Source organism: Centrocercus urophasianus, unplaced genomic scaffold (assembly GCF_019232065.1).
Source record: "Centrocercus urophasianus isolate 14NV4802_14NV808 unplaced genomic scaffold, USGS_Curo_1.0 seq_73, whole genome shotgun sequence".
NCBI classification, from domain to species: Eukaryota; Metazoa; Chordata; class Aves; order Galliformes; family Phasianidae; genus Centrocercus; species Centrocercus urophasianus.
In genome coordinates this window covers 7,478,032-7,496,369 of record NW_024885344.1, presented here as the reverse complement: position 1 = coordinate 7,496,369, position 18,338 = coordinate 7,478,032, and the positions used below count along the sequence as shown (strand labels likewise).

Here is an 18,338-nt window from a genome sequence, read left to right as displayed (position 1 = left end):
ATGGAGAATGACACTTACAGAGCAGAGAAGGGATGCTAATGGTGGGAGGTAAGTTGCTCAGTCCCATAGGACAGAAGAGAGGTTATTAGGGCAGTCACCGATACAAGGTTTGAAAACAACTGAAGATTCAAAGAGATGACATGCACTTTTATATGCATTCACTCCAGAATATCGTTTCCTAGGGTTGCTCTTCTCCTTAAGAAGGAAAAGTCTACACAGCGATGAAGAAAAAGCACACAGGAAAATTAAACAACAAAACATACACAGTCACCCCATGTGGGTATCAAACATTTTATTTGTTTTTTAAAGAAACTACAGCAATATACATGATTACAGAATTATGAAGCACAGTGAAGCACAAGGAATGAAATGGCCTCGGTGCAAGCGCCAATGATCTCATACCTTTTCTTTGATATTATCACTCAGAAAAATTACGTTATCTGAAAAGAAATAAAGAGAATTTAATCTTCAGGATTGTTTTGCAGTGTTGCATGCCTGCACAATCACAAAGATAATCTATTTGTGTTAAAATAAGCTGCAAAGACATGCATTTCAGAACAGAACATTCGACAGAATAAAACTGTCTGATAGGAGGCTCCGGCTTTATCTCCCCAAAAAGATGACAATTCAAGATGACTAAATATGCTATGAAACAAATGGGTTAACTTGATGAAAATCTGCTGTATGAAGATAAAAGCATTTTAAAATAACATTTTTATTCTTTGACTGATCTCTATCAGCTACAGCATATTTCCATTTTTCCTTATTTTCAGTAAGCACTACCATGCCATCGGCTCATGGGGTTATAAGAAACTAGTATTTCATCAAGGCTCAGTAGCTTCTGAAACCTCTTAAGGCTGAGGATACTGAACATTACCAAGAAACCAATAGTATAAACGCTAATTAGAATAACAACAAAAATGATTTGCTTCTCCCCTTAAGCCATTTATAAGCACCAACCTGTAGCTGGAACTGCTCATGTAAAAATTTGATTGCTATTGTTTTAAGGAGGCTGCACTGTAGCAACATGCATTATTTCTCATCAACTGGGTTATTTCAGCCCTCCTTCAAAAGCCACAAGACAGTAGCTCCACCCATAGAAAAGATGCAGTACCCAAATATCCTTGGCTACCCTCAGGCTATTTTAAGGCTCGAGGTTCAGTTCCCCAGTTCTCCACTGCTTCTATCCAAGGGACAACTGTGTGATGATAAGTTCCTACCCATCAAATATCTTTCACAGAGATCCTTAAAGTTGGTGAAGCCTCCAAACTTAAAATAAATAATTCCTTGCCAAACCTGAGAGAGAACTACTAAAACTCTACTTTGGCTAGAAAAAGAACCTAGCTGACTTGCAGTACTTCATGCCAATATCCTTGAAACACATAAATCTGCCTGCACCACTAATTGGATTGTGTAAGCAAACTATGCAATAGCCTGCAACTATTGCTCTCATTTTCTGTCCCTTCACATGCAGTGCCAGGGGACATCTAGTGGTACAGTCCAGAAACTGCAAAAAGCCTCTTCATTCTCTCAGAATCCTCAACCACGGATTCTGAGGACAAAGACAAGCCAAGCCCAATTTCTAAGGTTCTCCACCCCCTTTCCATTTAAAGAGGCAAAGCGGAACAGCGTTGTTCCCTACCTGCAATAATTGTTGTCGCCTGCCGCCTCACGTTGTTTTTATCTGTATATTCACCGTAGTCCAGTTTCCCTTCAACATAGAGCCGAGAACTGAAAAGTCAAGAATTTGGTTCCAGTCAGAGAACTGCATCCATTTCCTCCTTTTTATTTGATTCTGAATCCACAGGCTTTTTCCTCACTTGTATGTAGCACGTTTACGAAGTTACTTAAGGCACTTCTATTTTAGTACAGCTCCCAGTCACCAAAAGTGGTCAAAAAGGTAAACAGAATCCTGACTTGCATCAGAAATAGCGTGGTCAGTGGGACAACGGAACTGACTGCCCTTCTGAACTCAGCACTGGTAAGACTGCACCTTGAGTATGTGCTCAGTTTGGGATCCCTCACTACAAGAAAGATATTGAGTTGCTTAAGTGGGTGCAGAGAAGAGCAGTAGTGCTGGTAAAAGAGTTAGAAAACAAGAATTACGAGGAACAGCTGAATAAATCATGGCTGATTAGCCTGGAGAATAGGAGTCTGAGGGGAGACTTCATCACTCTAAAGCTACCTGAAAGGAGGCTGTAGCAAACTGTGTTTCAGTCTCTTTTGTCAGATGACAAGTGACACAAGATAAGGAAATAGCCTCAAGTTGCACTTGGAAGATTTAGATAAGACACTGGTACAAATTTGTTCATAGAAATAGTGCTTAGGCATTGGACAGCCTGCCCAAGGTGGTGGTAGAGTCTCTACACCTGGATTTATTTAAGAGACTTGTGGATATGGCACTTAAAAATATGGTTTAGTGGTGGATTTGGTAGTGTTACATGGTGGATGGACTTGATAATCTTATTGATCATTTCCAACCTAAATGTTACCATGATTCTATGAATTTTTACATCAATTGATTACTAAAGCATTAAGTCCTCAACTACATTCACTTACCCCTTCTTCACATATTGATACGTAACATCCCTGAGGCCTGGTCTGAAGACAGAGATCCTGTGCCATGTTGTCTTCTGACTGATATCACCTACATAAAAATAACAAAGCTGGATGCCACATCCTCTTACTGAAGTAAGATTCAGAAACAAGCTTTAACACACTGGTGTTCTCAAATTAAGATTTAAGAAATGGAAGTATGCTATGTAGCATTCAGTGTTCTACCCATTTGTGTCCAAGCATTAGTACTGTACAAGAGCACAGTTCAAACCAAGATATTGGTTTTCTTGGGAAAAAAAAAATGCTTATGAGACTTCCCTCCCTTTCCTCTCCTTACAGACTCCAGACTGTACAAAAGCTAGAGAAAAGGAGACAACTGTAAATAAAGACTGATAGAAGAATCAAAGAAGATGTACTCATTCTTTTTTCCCCTCATGGGATGCAAGTAAGAGTATGGAATCACAATACTTCCGGCAACCCCAGCAAGAAAAAACCTGCTAAGTCAGCACTCTTTCCACTTCTCCAGTGGAGAGTCACAAAACAAATCCCTATTTAGTACATGCTGTTGAGTATTTAGGCAGGGATGTACAAACTACCTCAAAGGATCTTCCCTGCACCTGAGAGATGTACGGAGCAGCCTGAAGACAAGGCATAGTGCTACTGAACGTGCAAACTTCAGAGCACAGCAGCAGCAACCTGCTCAATCTTTGCTGCAGACTCACCTGTCTGTGTTACTTCATTTTCCCCTGTCCGCCACATCTCATTGGTTGCAAGAGAAAATATAGTAACAGGATTTTTTCCATCCACTTGCCTCATGATAGGGTCCTGTCCAACCCGACCAAGTAACTGAACACGATTCATGGCTGAAACACAAGGCAGTAAATGCAAGGTGAGATGCGCTAAGCAGTGTGGGGCAAACCAATACAGAATCAGTAATTTTATCCCCTTCAGTGGTAGGAGGAGAATAAGGAATCCAAAGAGGTTTGTACAGCTGAATTATGATCCTTCTGATCACAAGTCTTAAATCAATCAGCAGCTTTTATCAAGAGCCAGAAAAGTTATTTCCCACACCTTCTGACCATTTTCCAGTTTTTATAACTGGGCTAATCAGGCCCCACAGCAGTTACTGCTCTATTACAGTTATCACTGCTAAGTAACTTAATTTAGAAAGCTGAAGGTTCTTTATTTTCTCCTGGTCTTTTGTCATCTTTTTCCACAGAACAGCTTAGTTTGAAGGGACCTCAAAGCCCACTCAGATACATCTCCCTGCTGCGGGCAGGGCTACTCAACCCCCTTTCCCCCCTAACCCTAACCCCCCCCCCACCAGCTCAGGTTGCCCAGGGCCCCATCCAACCTGGCCTTGAATGCCTCCAGGAATGGGGTACTCTGTGCAGCTGTGCCACTGCCTCACCACTCTGAGTAAAGAATTTCTTCCTAACATCTAACCTAAATTTCTTCTCTTTTAGTTTACAGCCATTCCCCCTTACCCTATCACTACCTGACCATGTGAAAAGCCAGTACTCCTCCTTATAAGCTTCTTTCAAACCACTGGAAGGAAACGTTTATATGTCATATGAGACTATTTAGCATTTATTTAAAAACACTTTGACTTTTAAGCTCTAAAACTATAATAGTTCATTGACCTATTCTATAATTAAAACAATGCCTTCAAAACAACGTTCCATTATTACATCACATCCTCTGATTTGAGGTCACTAATTTTAACAGACATATCAGCAACAAACAGACAATTTATTCTTGATGAAGGAAAGCTGGAAGAGGTGGAGGAGAACTATTACTCTAGGAGCACATGAACTGAATGGTGGAGTCAAACATACACCTAGTGCAGTAATAGCAGCACCCAAACAAACATCCCAGGCACATGAAAGTCTGAGCAACAGGAGCACGGCACTCCTAGAGGCAGCTAAGAAAAAACATAAGAGTATGCTTGATTCACTGCCACTAATAAAGCAAGACCACCTTCCTGCTTCAGGCTGTACACCTTGTCAGGGCTTCCTGGCTTTCCCCTTTAAGGTCTGCTTGATGTGACACAGATCAAGACATGAAGCTCCTGAAGAGTTTGTTTGAAACAACATTATTAGTTTCTGCAGTCAACAGCTATCATTCATCTCTGTTCCTTCCCTAGCACACTTCAGCCATTCTAAAACCAGGATGAGAACACAAAGAGTAACAGCTAAGCATCACCTCAGAGACACACAGGAACTACTTACATCGTTCCAGTACCAACGAGCCACCTGTATCACCAGACTCATGCCTCACCAACTGGCGGAACACCTGAAGAACAGACAGAAGTTAGTTTCCAGGACGCGAAGCATGAGCACCACTCACACCATGTGCTTTTACTGCTCGTTTTCTGAGTGCCAACTGAGATTTTGCAGCGACGTTCCTTTCCAGCAACTTGCAAGAGCACCGTGTGAGTTCAATTCCACACAACGTGAGACACAGGCTGTGGTGCCCCATCCCTAGAGGGGCTCAAGGCCAGGTTGGATGGGGCCACGGGCAGCCTGAGCTGCTGGGTGGCAGCCCTGCACACGGCAGGGGGATGGGGCTGGGTGGGCTTTGAGGTCCCCTCCAGCCTAAGCCATCCTGTGAACCTACGATAAACGTAGCCAAGCGGATTACTCATAGACTACTAGGTTAAACAGCTACCAAGGAGAAAGGTTCATCTACAGCAATCATTTCGGGAGGACACGCCGTAACCACCGCACTTCTGCAGCGCGCACTTGAGAACCCCGCCTCCTCCCAGCAGGACCCGGGAGCGAGCGAGAGCCCCGCGAGCCGCCACCCTACCCCACCCCGCCCCGCCCGCCCTACCCGCCAGGCCGGCCGCCGCCACATGCCGCCGCCGCGCAGGGAGAAGCCCGGGCTAAGCCGCTCCAGCCCAGCGGCCACACGAGCCCGCCCGGAAGCGGAAAGGAGAGGCTGCGTTTCATACAGCGGGTCCGGCGGAAACACGACTCTGCCCGGGTAGGTGACGGCGGGGATGGTCAGGGAAGGCGTGCCGGGGAAGGTAGGGGCTGTACCAGCGCTCCTGGGGGAGTGGGGGGCGAAAGAAAGGGAAGGAAGGCACAGAAAACAAAGTACAGTAAAAGCAAGTGTTAAAATCTTTATTGGCGCCTTTTGCTTTTAAAGGGATAAGATTTAATAATTTAAAAACAGTACTCTCAAACACTTGAGCACAAACTCTACTCGAGTAAAACTCACAGTGACCAAGGCAGAAGCATTATGCTCTCCGTCGTAGCAGTACACCATGTGCATCTGGCTTTCTGCTAGACACACACAACCAACGAGTATCCAGAACATGACATTCAGCAGAGGGATGAGATTGTCTTAAAAAAGAAAAATATTCACTTTCAATAGACAACTCTGGAGAGAAAAAAAAAAAAAAAAAAAAAAACCTACCAAAGCTTAAATGTTTTCTAGCTTCCCTCACCATTGCTTAAAAGCCGATTCTTCAGGCAGGTGGAGCTGCTCCATGAGCAAGATCCCAGAAGTTTCCATTTCCCATAGGCATGCAAAGCCACCTACCTGCATACTGGAGGTACAACCCCCACTTGATGCCAAGTCCTTTCCTATCTGCACAAGCCAGGCTTCAGGGTCTGGTCTGCAAAAGCTCAGCCACTTTAGTTGTGATTGAGCTCGTTGCTCAAAGATAAGGGGGGGGAGACGACTTCAGCTCAATCAGTGGGGCCCCCTTAACTAAAAGCAGTCTACTCTTTGCTCCCTCAATGAAATACCACTCCAAATGCATTCCAAGTCCACCAGGATTGCTGTGTAACAGGTCTGCCTCCAAACATAGTTAACATAATACCGTTGTTTCAACTGCCTCACTGCTAAGGACCAGCAGGACATGCTGTCTTCCTTCTAAAGACATACAGGAGATCAGCAGTAAAAACATAAAGATCAGTGTCCATCTAAGCAAAGGGAAGTAGAGGAAATTAGAGGAAATGCCACCCTTTTCTTTCTGTGGATGAACTATCCCTAGTCTAGAACTAGACCAGTTACACAAGAAAATATCAATACTGAGGAAAATATTCTTAAATCACATCTTATGCTTGAGAGCTAATAATTCTTCCCTTTCCTCAGCCAGTATCTCACCATAGTTAATGAGGGAACAAATAAAATTTACAAGCAGAGCTAGCATGGGGCATTGGTCTGTGCAGAGCCTGTGCTCTCAGTGTCATTCAGCAGCAAGAGCCTTTCAAATAACGGAAGTTCAGTAACCCACAGTAAAGCTAAATGAGCGACAACTCTTTCCTCCCACAAGGCGCTTGTTGTTCTTCTTTGGAGAGGTCTCAGACTTCTGTAAGTTGGCATTTCCTAAGGGCTGGTCCTTCATGAGGGTCTGGGCAAGGCGAGCTGCTTTTAGTTCCCTGCAAGGGAAGAGATGGAAGAGAAGGGAAGTAAGCTATACCATGCATGAATGCCCGTCAACTGTCAGAGGCTGTGAACAGCCTTGCATCGGAGAGTTAGCACTTTGCCAGCATTGATTTGGAAAATTAGAAGTTCTTTATGACTACCCCTGCAGACTGGATCGACTGATCACTTACGCAGTCAGCACATGAGGTCAGCAAAAAGTACCCAGACCAGCACTGTTATGAAGTGCAGCTAGGTAGGTCTTCTCCTCCACATTGCTTCAGGTATTGTTATTGGTGGGACTGAATTGAAGTATTCAGTCCATGCATTATTCCATGCAGTAGATACCTAATAAAGGTATGTTTCTTCTCCATTGCCTTCCTACCCTGGTTCTTGCTGCTCTTCCAGAGCAGGTGTTCTTCTTCCTACTCTGTAAACCTATTCCCAGCTGAATACAACAACAAGAGGGAAGGTGCAACTATCCTAGTATCTCAAAACATCACTGCCAGCAGCAGTGAGAGAGCATGGGAAGAGGGTGCCTGCAACCACCTGGTAGTTCTCTTACCCTTCCATGCTGAACCACTGTCTCAGCTCAGTATCAGTTAATCTGCCTGCATATTGTACCAGCATGGGCCATCATCCATGACTGCAGTAGATGTGCAAGTTCACTGCTCTAATTTAGCCAGAATCCAAAAGCCAGAGATGAACTACAGCTGCATTGGCACTATGAATGTCTACCTACAGCCCTGCCACCCTGTAGATCCAGGCAGTGTCACTGGGTATTTCTGCTGGTGGACCTCCCTGCATTCAAGCCTGGTCATCAGCACTTGCTCAACTAGCCCCAGTGGCTTCACAAAAGCCCTACCTTTCCAGCATGGCAGTCTTACACTTCTCCACATTTAGCTGCTTCTGGAGCTGCACAGCTTTTCCAAGTGAAGGACGGAGGATTGGGTGCTTAGTAAGAGCTGTGGCAGAGGGTCTTTCCATTGGGTCAGGATGGATCATGAGCTAGAAGGCAAAAGTCAGGGTTTACAACTCTTCCTGTCACATGCCAACTGGAAAAACGCCCTTCCTGTTAAGGCTACTGCCTCACCTTCAGGAGTTCAATAAAGCCATTGGGAAGCTTCTGAGGGATCAGTGGGATATTGCCCTTGCGGATGTGGTGCCACATGGCCCCATTGTGAGGCAGTGGTCCTGCACCTGCTGCCAGAGCTACTGTGAGCGCCAGGGCAAAGATGTCTGCCTTTGGCAAATGGAAGTATTGCTGCAGAGATAAGAGGAACATTTATACAGAGAACGTTATACTGAACAGAGGTGTGTTGGGATACCAGCTCAAAAAGCAGCAACTGAACAAATACACGATACAGCCTTCGCCACCCCAACTTATGTTTGTCCTCCTGTGTCTTGAATACTTGAGCTCATCAACATATCTAAGCTGGTTATTACAAACGGATTTCCTTTTTGTTCACAGGCCACAGTGGCAGAACTAATGCATCTTTCAGAAGAGGGCATAATTCCCCCAGCAGTGCCTTCCACCTCTCCACACTGCCTGATCAGTGTTTGGTATGCAAAGCATTTCTGCAGGTGCAAGCATTCATCAGTTGTTACACCCAGCAGATTCATATCAACTGGATATGTAACACGAAATGGACTGTAAAACTTTGTCCAACTTATCCCTAGAAGCTAAAAATAGTTGCAGTAATCTCAACTTGCTTCTAAAACATGTTAGAGCAATATAAATTATGTTAGGACAACATTATTTTTGTCCAATTAAGTTAACTACCAATTTCACAGCCAGACCTGATGCAGGAAAAAAGGAGATAAGTCATTATTCTGGCATGTTCCTTGCCTTAATTACTGTTGACCTCTCTCTACTTGCTCACTACCCTTGTTCACCAAACCACCCCATCAGCAACTGTTACCTCCTGCAAAATTTCATTGGCTAAAAACCGTCTGTCTCCCTCCTCCACTTGAGGGTTTGCTATTGATGTCACATGGCCAAGATCACCTAAAAAGCAAGCAAGCAAAAAAGAATGACTAAGAACAAACTGAAGTAGATCAACAAAATTCTACTTTCCAGAAGGTACCAACAGAACTACCAGAAGCAGCAAAAGAACCAGAAGCCTGCTTTTAAACAGAAATGCGGGCTTTAGAGGAATTAATTCTGGTGAGTACAAGAGTTATTTAGGATGATTTTAAATGATGCTAAATGATGTCAGTACTGTATAGAAACCCCTTCACCAACCAGGATAGAGCACCATCAAGCAGAAGTGCAACCTTAGAATTAAGGTAGTTGCAATGTGAGCTAAAACCTACCAATCTTATACATCACACCAGAAGAGAACTCATCATCACTGTCACTCTCTTCCTGCCCAGCTTGGCCCTCAACTGCCAGCTTGTGACAGATAAAGATATTACCTGCAAGACAAGTAAAGTTTAGCAGCTATCAGTAGAACAGCCAGACAATCCTGTGGTAAACCCACCTGTAAAACTACACATGCTTTGCAGACCAAGTTACGAATATGCTTCCTGCCCAATCAGAAACAAAACTGTTACATCTTACGTATGAAATTACCCATTGTAATCACCTTCTCTGCCCCTCGCTCTGCTCCCCCTGCTAGGAACGTTTCAGCAGGACAGAGCATCCACTATGAGGATCTAACCACATGACTGCAGAGGGAACCCTGCCATGAATATGCCCATGCTCAGCTGCACAAAGTAGATAGTTTTTTTTGTTTGTTTGTTTTGTTTTTGTTTTTTTTTGTTGTTTTTACTACTTTTGCAGAAATATAATCCCTCGGGGTAGGTACAGAACAAATATTCACTTCTCACTCCAGTTCTCACAAAGATCAAGCATTGTACAACAAAACAGTAGCAAATAAGGAAGTCTTCCTCCTTTAGCAGCCCTACTAGCTCCTCCAGTAGAGGAAACTATTCCTGTGAATAAGATCACAAGACAAGTCAAATGATACCAACTGCTGCAGAAGGTTCAGATTTACAGCAGCAGTAGTGGAAAGTTTCAGAATCCACACAGCACATTCACTTTCTAGGGTAAAATCTTCTTCCCTTTAAAGCACTGTAAGAAGTCTACCAGGAGAGTCAGTGTGGAAAGGGCAGTTCTCAGAGGATAGAGGAAGAATGCTGCACTTACTAGGTTTGATATCCAAGTGCACAAGGCCAGAGTTGTGGATGTATTTTAGTCCCATGGAGACTTGTAACAAAATTTCTTTCAGCTTTGTTTCAGGGAAATACTGACCATGCTTTGCATTTTCCAGAAGCACATCTTGGAGACTCCCACCTAGAAGAAAACAGTCAGTCTGAGATTCGAAGACCTCATGGAACACTGTGTTCAGAGCAAGGAAATTAAGCTCCCAGCAGCAGATGTGATTAAAGAATGCAACATTTGACAACAAGGCAGATAAGTTGTGGCTCTCAATGTTGATTGGCCTTTTTGCAGGACTAGAAAAATATAATTGCCTCTCTCCCATCATCTTTATTTTCACCACTTCTCCTTTAGTCTCAGCTTTTCAGCCACTAGAAAACATCTGCCCCCATGTTTAACTGGTAGCCGCACCAGATTTGCAATTACTACTCTACACAGCCATCACCACTTATCATAGCTCCCAGCTTGAGGTAGTATTTGAGTAAGGAGAACAACACACCAGCATTCACAGCTCCTCTGATAGCCAGAAGCATATTCCCCAGCATTTCCTAACCAAATGTGTCCAGAGCAAATCCAGGTGAGTGTTCTACCCTGCCTGCAGCATGAGTAAACAGTTCAACCCATTACTTAATTCCATTCCCCTAAGGCTGTTGAGCCCTTTCTCCTACCCAAGATGTTAACATAAGATACATTCATCTCAGCTGCACCCACCCAACGTCTCAGCCTTTAAAACACTCCAGCCCTTACCATTACAGTGTTCATTTTGTATAATCATGTGATCATCTTCTGCCCATGCTGAGTAGTAGCGCACAACATGGGGGTGGTGTCCAAGGACCGCATGAGCATAAACCTCACGCAATGCCAGCTGCCTAGAGAAGCATGCACAGAAAAAGCATTGGTGACAGGATGTCAGGGTACTGTGTGGGACCATACAATGAGTTCGATTTGCAGCCTGACTCGGGAAAGGGAAAGCAGAGATGTTTTGGACTCAGATTTTGGCAGATGGACTGACTCACAGCTGCTGAAGCAAAGCCTTAAAAATGGATATTCAGGAATACCTCAAGCTTGTCAAGCAGCTGCCAATGCAGGCACCGCTGAACAAGTCTTCTATTAAAGTGGAAAAGGTACTTTCAAAGACATTGCTTCGACACATCAGCATGCAGAATAACACTAGGTGGTCAATACGGATGCAAATAGGTTGTGTGGAAGGCCAATACCACAAGTAAATAGTTTAATAGTTGTTTTAAAGACAGACTGGCTGCATGGGGTATGAGGATTCTGGGTAAGCTGCCATATCACTTCATAGCGCATGTGGCTTCTCCTCTCTTAGACATTTGTATTTATTTGCCCTAAAATGGTATCTTTCTTCACCCTCCCACCTCTTATTTAAACAGCAGCCAGTTTTCACTCCCACCACTCTTCAGATACCTTTATATTCACACTCCCTCCTTCCCGATCACACCTCCCAAGAACACATCCATCATTTCAGCTAGCACACTCACTCATCTGAGGATCCTGCCAGAGGCCTCTTGGAGCGTTTGATGGCATAAACACATCCGTCAAGGCGCTTGATGCATTTGTAGACAGAACCAAATTCCCCTACACCAATCCTTTCCAGTTCCAGGAATTCCTTCTGGTAGCGGGAAACCATATTGCTGTCTTTCAGAGGACACCTCTAGAAGGTCATAAGCGCAGCAAAGACAGCAGTATGAGTTGAAAGACTCAGATACACATCACATTTTTACAGCTGTGAATCATTCATCCAAACACAAGACCCATTTTACTCCCTTTCCCATCCTGAACTCTCTCTTTCAACTGGTATCTTCCACTTGAAGATTTTTGTAATCTTCTGGGCACCTAACAAAGGCTGCCTTCGTCCAGCTCAGTCAAGATTTATTTATTCTAATCATAGGGTTAGAAAATGCAGCTAAGGACTAAAGAAACAGTTTAGTTGGCTGTATGTGGCTTGCATTACTACCGTCATATCCCTTCTCTTGGCAGCTCAGTCCGGTTCCTGCACCCACAACAAATGAAGTAAAACAAGGAAGAACTGCAGAAAGAGTATTTGCCTTCTGCTCAGCTACTGCAAACTTGAGAAGACTTGTTACCAGACTTGATACGTGGAAGTCCAGCACTTCTGTATCCATCACTCACGTTCTCAGCTTGAGTTTAAATGAGAGCTATTGACTATTTGGAGCTAAGGAGAAATTGATGCTACCCGAGCTACATAAAACCTGCTTTATGCTGGCAGTCAAAGTCACCTACAGCAAGCACATAATGCACCAGCTGAGGATCTCATTGGCTCTGAAGCAACAGCTGTTGACTAACTGTACTTCAGCAGGTCTAAGTGTTTGTATTCCCAGCTATTTCCTCACCAAGAGCCACATCTGTACCAAGGGATGAAAGCCTGCAGAGCAGCTGGAACATTATTGTTACAGTAACGGTCATCAGAGAAATAGAAGGTGCTGGTACTGCTTGTAGAGTGATGTCTACCAGCAGGAGAGAGAAGGAAAAAAAGTAGTGGCGCATGAAGGGAACAAGAGACTGGACTATGTGATTTCCCTTTATCCCTCTACATCCCTTACAGGGACAAGGATTCCTGTTGCACATGACTTTCCACAAAAACCACTGCTGTGATTCCTGCTAGACTGCAATATGACCTTAAAGGAAGGATTTGGTCCCCCAGTCAGAAAGATGTGGCCCATGTGAAACAGCAGCTCTTCACAACACGCCAAATTTTGTAAGACAGCTAAATATTAGCTCAGGAAATAAAAACAGCTTCTAGTAACAATTTTGTTTCAGTTATGGTTGAAATGAATGCAGGAATAATGTTTCAGTAAGACAAAAATGGAGACTTTCTTCCAAAGAACCAGTCCCAAATGCCACATGCTTGAGAAGCTACAGCTGTGTATTATTACACCTGCTACAGGTTTTCTGCAATACCAGTTTTCTCGACTAGAGGGTATCATTATTCTTCAAGTGAGTCTAGGTATTTCAGTTACAGTGAACAAAACATACAAGAAATACCTGGTTAAAAGTGCTGCTCAGGAAAACTGAGATTTTTACCTCACCTGAATACAGATCTGATTTGCACTTGACTTCCTTTCCAGAAGCCAGCAAGGATGAGAAGTGGAGAAGTAAGGATAGCAGGACCCAGCTCTGCCAGCTGGCCAAGAGCACACTCAATCTTGCTCCTTGCCCCATGTGGCGAGCCAGCACACACTGCCACAGAGGTTTTCCAGCAAATTTTGGTTTCGTGCTTTAAGACTGTGCCTGCTGGACCATGGATGCAGGAAATGTATAGTGAAGCCTTCAAAATACACAGACAGCCCAGTTGAATAAGAAAGCCCTTGATGGGGTGGGCAAGAAGTCCAAATACTTTTTCACATCTCTCCTGACCAGCCACGGAAGGAGAGCAAAGGACATCAGCCAGGAGATGCTCAACTAGGGTATGCCAAGCTCATCTTCCAGCACCACCACACCTTCAGTGGAGAGCCAAAGTAACACTTAATCACAGCTGGCCTCATTACAACTAAATTCATGCACTGGTCAGAGTGGAATTTTCAGTTGATAAAAACTTGCTATGTCAAGTCTGAAAAACCAAGGTATACAAGGCCATGAATCTAGGTAGCTCTGCGTTTACTGATATTATCACGTAAGTCACAGTGGGAGCCAGGCTCTCCTCAGATCTGCTGGTCTCACAGCAGAGTCCCTTTTCTGTACCCCAGCTTTCTTACAAAAGAAACTTACTTTCTTACTGAGGTGCAAGGTAGCCAAGTTTGATAACTAGCATGAAACACTGCTTGGGACATTCTAAAGTCAGATAAGTCAAGAGGATACTTCAAACAAGACCTACAGCAAAAAGACATTTACCTACTGAGGGACATTCAAGAATTTACTGCCTCATTTCAGGATTTTGCCATTGCAACTACTGCAACTGAAGTTCAGCCTTCAGTACTCATCCACATCAGAATCATTCAGATTTTTTTTTTGTGGTACAGGTCTATACATTATTTGCAATGCAGAAACTGTGTTATATTCCCATCCAATGTTGTTCAGTACACTGATTCATAGCTACGGCAATACACGTGCTCCTTCAAACCACATAGGTACAGTCACTATTTAGAGTAATTCAACAGTATACGAATACAGTAATTACTCCCTGCCCCCTAAGGAGCCCAAACCATTACATGACCTATAGACCAAAACAGATGAGTTTTAGAGTTACTTGTATAAGTTTCAGATCTGCTTTGGTACAAGCTTCCTTGAGGAATCATTGGCAAGTTTGCTATTTCAAATCTTAACAGCAGGCATTCAGCTCAGAATGATTCTATTACAAGTACCATCCTCTGTCACACAGTAGTTTAAACCCCAATGGTTGAGTAAGTTTCACCAAGCACTACGACTTGGTAAGCATCTTATGATCATATTGAGGGGGGATTATGCAGAGGCACTCACCTGGGTGGGTAGCTCCTGTTTTACCTGGCCTCTTAGATCAGGATTCCTTCTGTAACAGAAGTTCAGGAAAGTCTACATGTATCACTGAATATATTACTGAAGTGGGTAATTCATTGTTAGCAAATAAGCCTGGGTACTAAAAATGTATCCTTCATTACTAGTCTTGTTGAAACTAACCCCTTCCCACCTGTTATTTAAGAGCAGTTCACTTACATCTCTCTGGCTTTCCGCTTGCCATTGGGAAGAAAGAGCATTTGTCGGTATGACTCTGGTGTAAAGGGATTAATGTTGACAAGAGAAGCTTGAGTAGAGTCATCCAAGTCAGCACCAGGAGTAAATCTCAGATGTCTGAAGCCTTTGGGTGGGACCTTTGCCCCAGGTGAAGGAAAAGCTGTCTTAGATAACAGGCTCTATATTGAGGGGAGAAAGAGCAGTAGATGAGCCAGCAAGATACCTTTGTTGCCACAAAGTCAGAATAAAATCAGTGCTGTCCTGCAAGTCAAAGAAAACTGATCCCTTTATCAGAGTAGTTGAATCACTAAAGCCCTAAACACCAAGGCCTAAATTTTCTTCTCCTTTCATAAAGTGTTGAGTTATTCACTAAACCTTTTCAGACTGTTTGCTGCTTTCTAGGCTGCAGAGCCATTTCTGCAAGCTCAAAAGGAACCAACTGTTCACCTTCCCCTCCTACAGAGCCGCAGAAATTGCACCATAGTTGTGTTCTGTCAAGCCTGGACTGTTGCATCAGTTTGGTCAGGACAGGTTTGTCAGGAAAGTGAGACGGGGCACCACCCAAGTTCCCTTCCAGTTCCTCAGTGGTAAGCAGCATCACTATGGGGAAGTTAATAGAAATATTTAGGTATGGCTGCTGGCAAGGTGGCCAGAAAACTGTTTTCCTTGGAAAGAGAAACTCCGCTTTCAGAACTTCTGGATTTTAATTTACCTGTCTGCAAAAGACTGGCAACTAAGGTTTCAGTCTCCCTGTCTAAAACCTTAGCTTAAAGAAGCACCCAGCCTTGATCCAGGAATGGAAAGGTCTACTTGATTTTCACAATTATGTGACCCCTTTATAACCACCAGCTTTTTTGACATAAGTCTCATGATTCAATTTGGTTTTAACTTGTTTCTAAAGGTGCTCTTATTACATCTCTTCCTTCTAGATAAAATGCTCTTAAAAGTAGTCTTTCAACCAAGAACGCTCCACCATGAAGATCAAGATATATGTTTTGGTCCTACAGAATGGCTTCATGAGCAAAGATATGGCTCCAGATCATAACTTGAACTCCTTCCCCCCTTTCCCTGGTGTTTGACTGGAAACACAAACAAACAAACAAAGAGCTTTACACAGTAGAGTGCATCCACCTACTGGCATGGCACTCAGGGATATGGTTACTTTTGGGACATGCCTCTTTCAACACCCTATTGACAATTTGTAGCCACTGAGTTACTGTAGCCCTGAAGTTCCTCTCAATCACTTTCTCAAGGTCCAACCTATACACCCATGCTCTTGTTGGAAAAGCTCTGCATATGGATACATTAAAAGCAGTACTACAGTACACAGCCAAGTACTACTTGCCCAGCACTCTGAATCTCTGTAGGCTTGTGGCTATGTTCTAGTTTAGGCACAAATTGAGAAGGGAATATAAAATACCATTGCAGCCTGCTGTTGCATGCATGCAGTTACCAACTGCTCTACTAGGGCTCTATTTCAGTATCAGACAGACACGTCTCCAGTAGCATCATCTGAGAGTAGCTGCTAACATTCACTGTAAAACAAGGCAGCTACCAAATTTAGCTGTAGCAGTTGAGGACTAAGTTCATAAAATGTAATCATCTGCCTACTCTGCCATGCAATCTACCTAGGGCCTCAGTGCTGCTCTGTGTGCAGATGTGGCTCTGCTCTTACTCTTTTTCTTTCAAACATTCCATGACCAACACTGCCAGCTGCCTCTGCATGCAGATTTAAGCCCTTTAGAGCCTGTCTTCTGCAGTATACTGAGAAACAAAGGTATCTCTCCCAGAACACAAACAAACGAATCCTGCTGATTTGGTGCAATTGCTGTTAAGATGCTACAAGCATGTCTTAAAGTATCCAGCCAACAGTGCTGCTGAATGCAGGAGCACACACTGAAAGCACTCAGCACTACCAGCAGTGCATCTGGTCCGGGAGGCAAATGCTAGGCCTCTCACCTATTTTAGTGTGAGATTCAGGAAGATTTCTTAAAGGACTATTGCAGGAAATTGTTGAAGCAAGGCCCTTTGGAGTCACTTCTCCCTTAGAAGAGGCAGAGCAGTTCTCTGAGTCTATATGGCCGCATAGTTACATGTGGTCTTAGGGCCAGCCTCTACCCACATAATCAGGTGCCTGGAGGGAGACAACCCAAAATCCTTAGGTGGCTAGGAGTCAAACTGCAGCTCAGAAGTACTAAAGGAATTGATCATGTGTGCTACTTCAGCAAATAGCAATCTATCAGCAGAGTAGGAGCACTGTAGGGCCTGTAAGAGCTACATGGCATTGCAAATCTTGAATGCTAGAAGCCAGTGCATGCAACAGAAACACAGGAACATCTAGGAACACAGAAAGTGGCTTTGATTCGACAATCATTCTTAGATAAGACTGCATCAGTTGTATTCTATTTCATACAAGAAGTTTCAAAGAAAATAGGGGGCTGGGAACATTCTCTAAAGAGGCCAGACCTGTAGTTAAATTACACATGAGAAGAGTGGTACAGAGGAAGACAGGTAGATCTTCCTTCACAAGCACACATTGATTTGTTGCTGTGAACAAAGCTCTGCCTTCCCCAGATCCCCTGAACAGCTCAGTTCCGTGCACATAGAAGCAGCATCAATGATCAACAAGCTGATGGGAAAGGTTCCAGGTCCACCAGACAGATTACACCCCAGCAACAGCATCATTTCCAACTTCCTCATCAAGAGAAAACCCACTTGTATCCAAAAATGGGCTGAACAGAACAGACAGCGAGGGCAGCTGCTTGCCTCCAAGTTGCCCCTATGTAACTAGCACCTCAAAGATATATTCATCCTTCTGGGAGCACTGTGCACACTGCCTACATAAATGCTGCATGTGTCTGGCCCATTACACAGTGCAGGAGGGAGACAACAGCCAAGGCAAGTGGCTGTTTTTTTTTTTTTTTTTTTTTTTTTTTTTTTTTAAACACAGGCTGAATCAGTACCAATTAATTAATTTCAACAACAATTTGGAAAGTGTCAAGGAACCTGCTCCCACACACAGGTTTCTATTCACACTTACAAAATAATCAGCTAAGGAGCCTGTGGGCCCAGTTTCTAATGGAAGAGTAGAAAGCCAATGAGGATTTATACAAAAAAAACCTACTTCCCACAGAACTAGCAGCAGTTTTCCCATATTACACATACAGCAGTGCCCCTGTGATACCACAGCCCCTGCCAGCCCAGGCACAGAAATGCACACCAGTACCTTGGGAGTGTGTGGGGTGTCACAGAGCTGCAGCTTCTTCCAAGTGATGTGCAGCGGTGTCTCTGCACTGCTACAGGTCCTGCTCACACCTGGGGAGGATTTCAGGGTAGGGCTCATCCAGGATTTAGTCCTGCTCAGGAAAATCTCACTGAGCTTCCTGTGAGGAGTTGCAGGGAGAGGACTGTTCCACTTCTGGAAGTCACAGCTCTTGACTGGGCTGGAACTCAGTGTGTCCTCCTCGTTAATGCTTCTGTCTTCACCCTCTTCTCCACAGTTAGAAAAATCCAGCCTCTGAATGAAGTCATTGTTGTTCTCCCAGTCATCCAT

General features: G+C 43.9%; 2 protein-coding genes and 1 long non-coding RNA gene across 7 annotated transcripts; 1 reads left to right on the top strand and 2 right to left on the bottom strand.

Moving 5' to 3' along the window:
• Positions 1–277: 277 nt before the first annotated feature.
• SSBP1 (single stranded DNA binding protein 1) lies at positions 278–5,470 on the bottom strand. Its single transcript, XM_042837982.1, has 6 exons — positions 5,392–5,470; positions 4,788–4,851; positions 3,279–3,419; positions 2,560–2,647; positions 1,643–1,731; positions 278–440 (listed from the first exon to the last, which is right to left on the bottom strand). Exons 1-6 carry the CDS (start codon positions 5,413–5,415, stop codon positions 397–399), a joined length of 450 nt encoding a protein of 149 aa, XP_042693916.1. The 5' UTR covers positions 5,416–5,470; the 3' UTR covers positions 278–396.
• Positions 5,407–14,708, top strand: LOC122170797. 5 transcript variants are annotated; one of them, XR_006171844.1, is made up of 5 exons: positions 5,407–5,544; positions 8,405–8,496; positions 9,014–9,100; positions 10,209–11,220; positions 12,098–14,708. It is a non-coding gene; the product is annotated as an uncharacterized LOC122170797 (long non-coding RNA). The 5 variants fall into 5 exon arrangements; XR_006171842.1 differs by having other exon boundaries at positions 10,209–14,708; XR_006171843.1 differs by having other exon boundaries at positions 8,909–9,100; positions 10,209–14,708.
• WEE2 (WEE2 oocyte meiosis inhibiting kinase) lies at positions 6,246–18,338 on the bottom strand. Its single transcript, XM_042837983.1, has 11 exons — positions 18,012–18,338; positions 14,768–14,964; positions 14,555–14,603; positions 11,599–11,771; positions 10,844–10,965; positions 10,085–10,231; positions 9,250–9,351; positions 8,856–8,941; positions 8,027–8,197; positions 7,799–7,941; positions 6,246–6,950 (listed from the first exon to the last, which is right to left on the bottom strand). The coding sequence occupies exons 1-11, from the start codon at positions 18,336–18,338 to the stop codon at positions 6,794–6,796; spliced, it is 1,674 nt and encodes a 557-aa protein (XP_042693917.1). The 3' UTR covers positions 6,246–6,793.

Excerpts from the sequence above, each read along its gene's own strand:
- WEE2 (XM_042837983.1), bottom strand. The coding sequence starts at position 18,338 with ATGGATGACTGGGAGAACAACAATGACTTCATTCAGAGGCTGGATTTT. Across the intron at positions 14,965-18,011 it reads ACACCCCACACACTCCCAAG|AGCCTGTTATCTAAGACAGC; the intron begins GTACTGGTGTGC and ends CCCTCAATATAG. Across the intron at positions 10,232-10,843 it reads ACAAAATGAACACTGTAATG|GTGGGAGTCTCCAAGATGTG; the intron begins GTAAGGGCTGGA and ends GTTTTCTTCTAG.
- SSBP1 (XM_042837982.1), bottom strand. The coding sequence starts at position 5,415 with ATGTGGCGGCGGCCGGCCTGGCGG. Across the intron at positions 3,420-4,787 it reads CTCGTTGGTACTGGAACGAT|CCATGAATCGTGTTCAGTTA; the intron begins GTAAGTAGTTCC and ends CTTGTGTTTCAG. Across the intron at positions 1,732-2,559 it reads TATCAATATGTGAAGAAGGG|TTCTCGGCTCTATGTTGAAG; the intron begins GTAAGTGAATGT and ends TTGACTTTTCAG.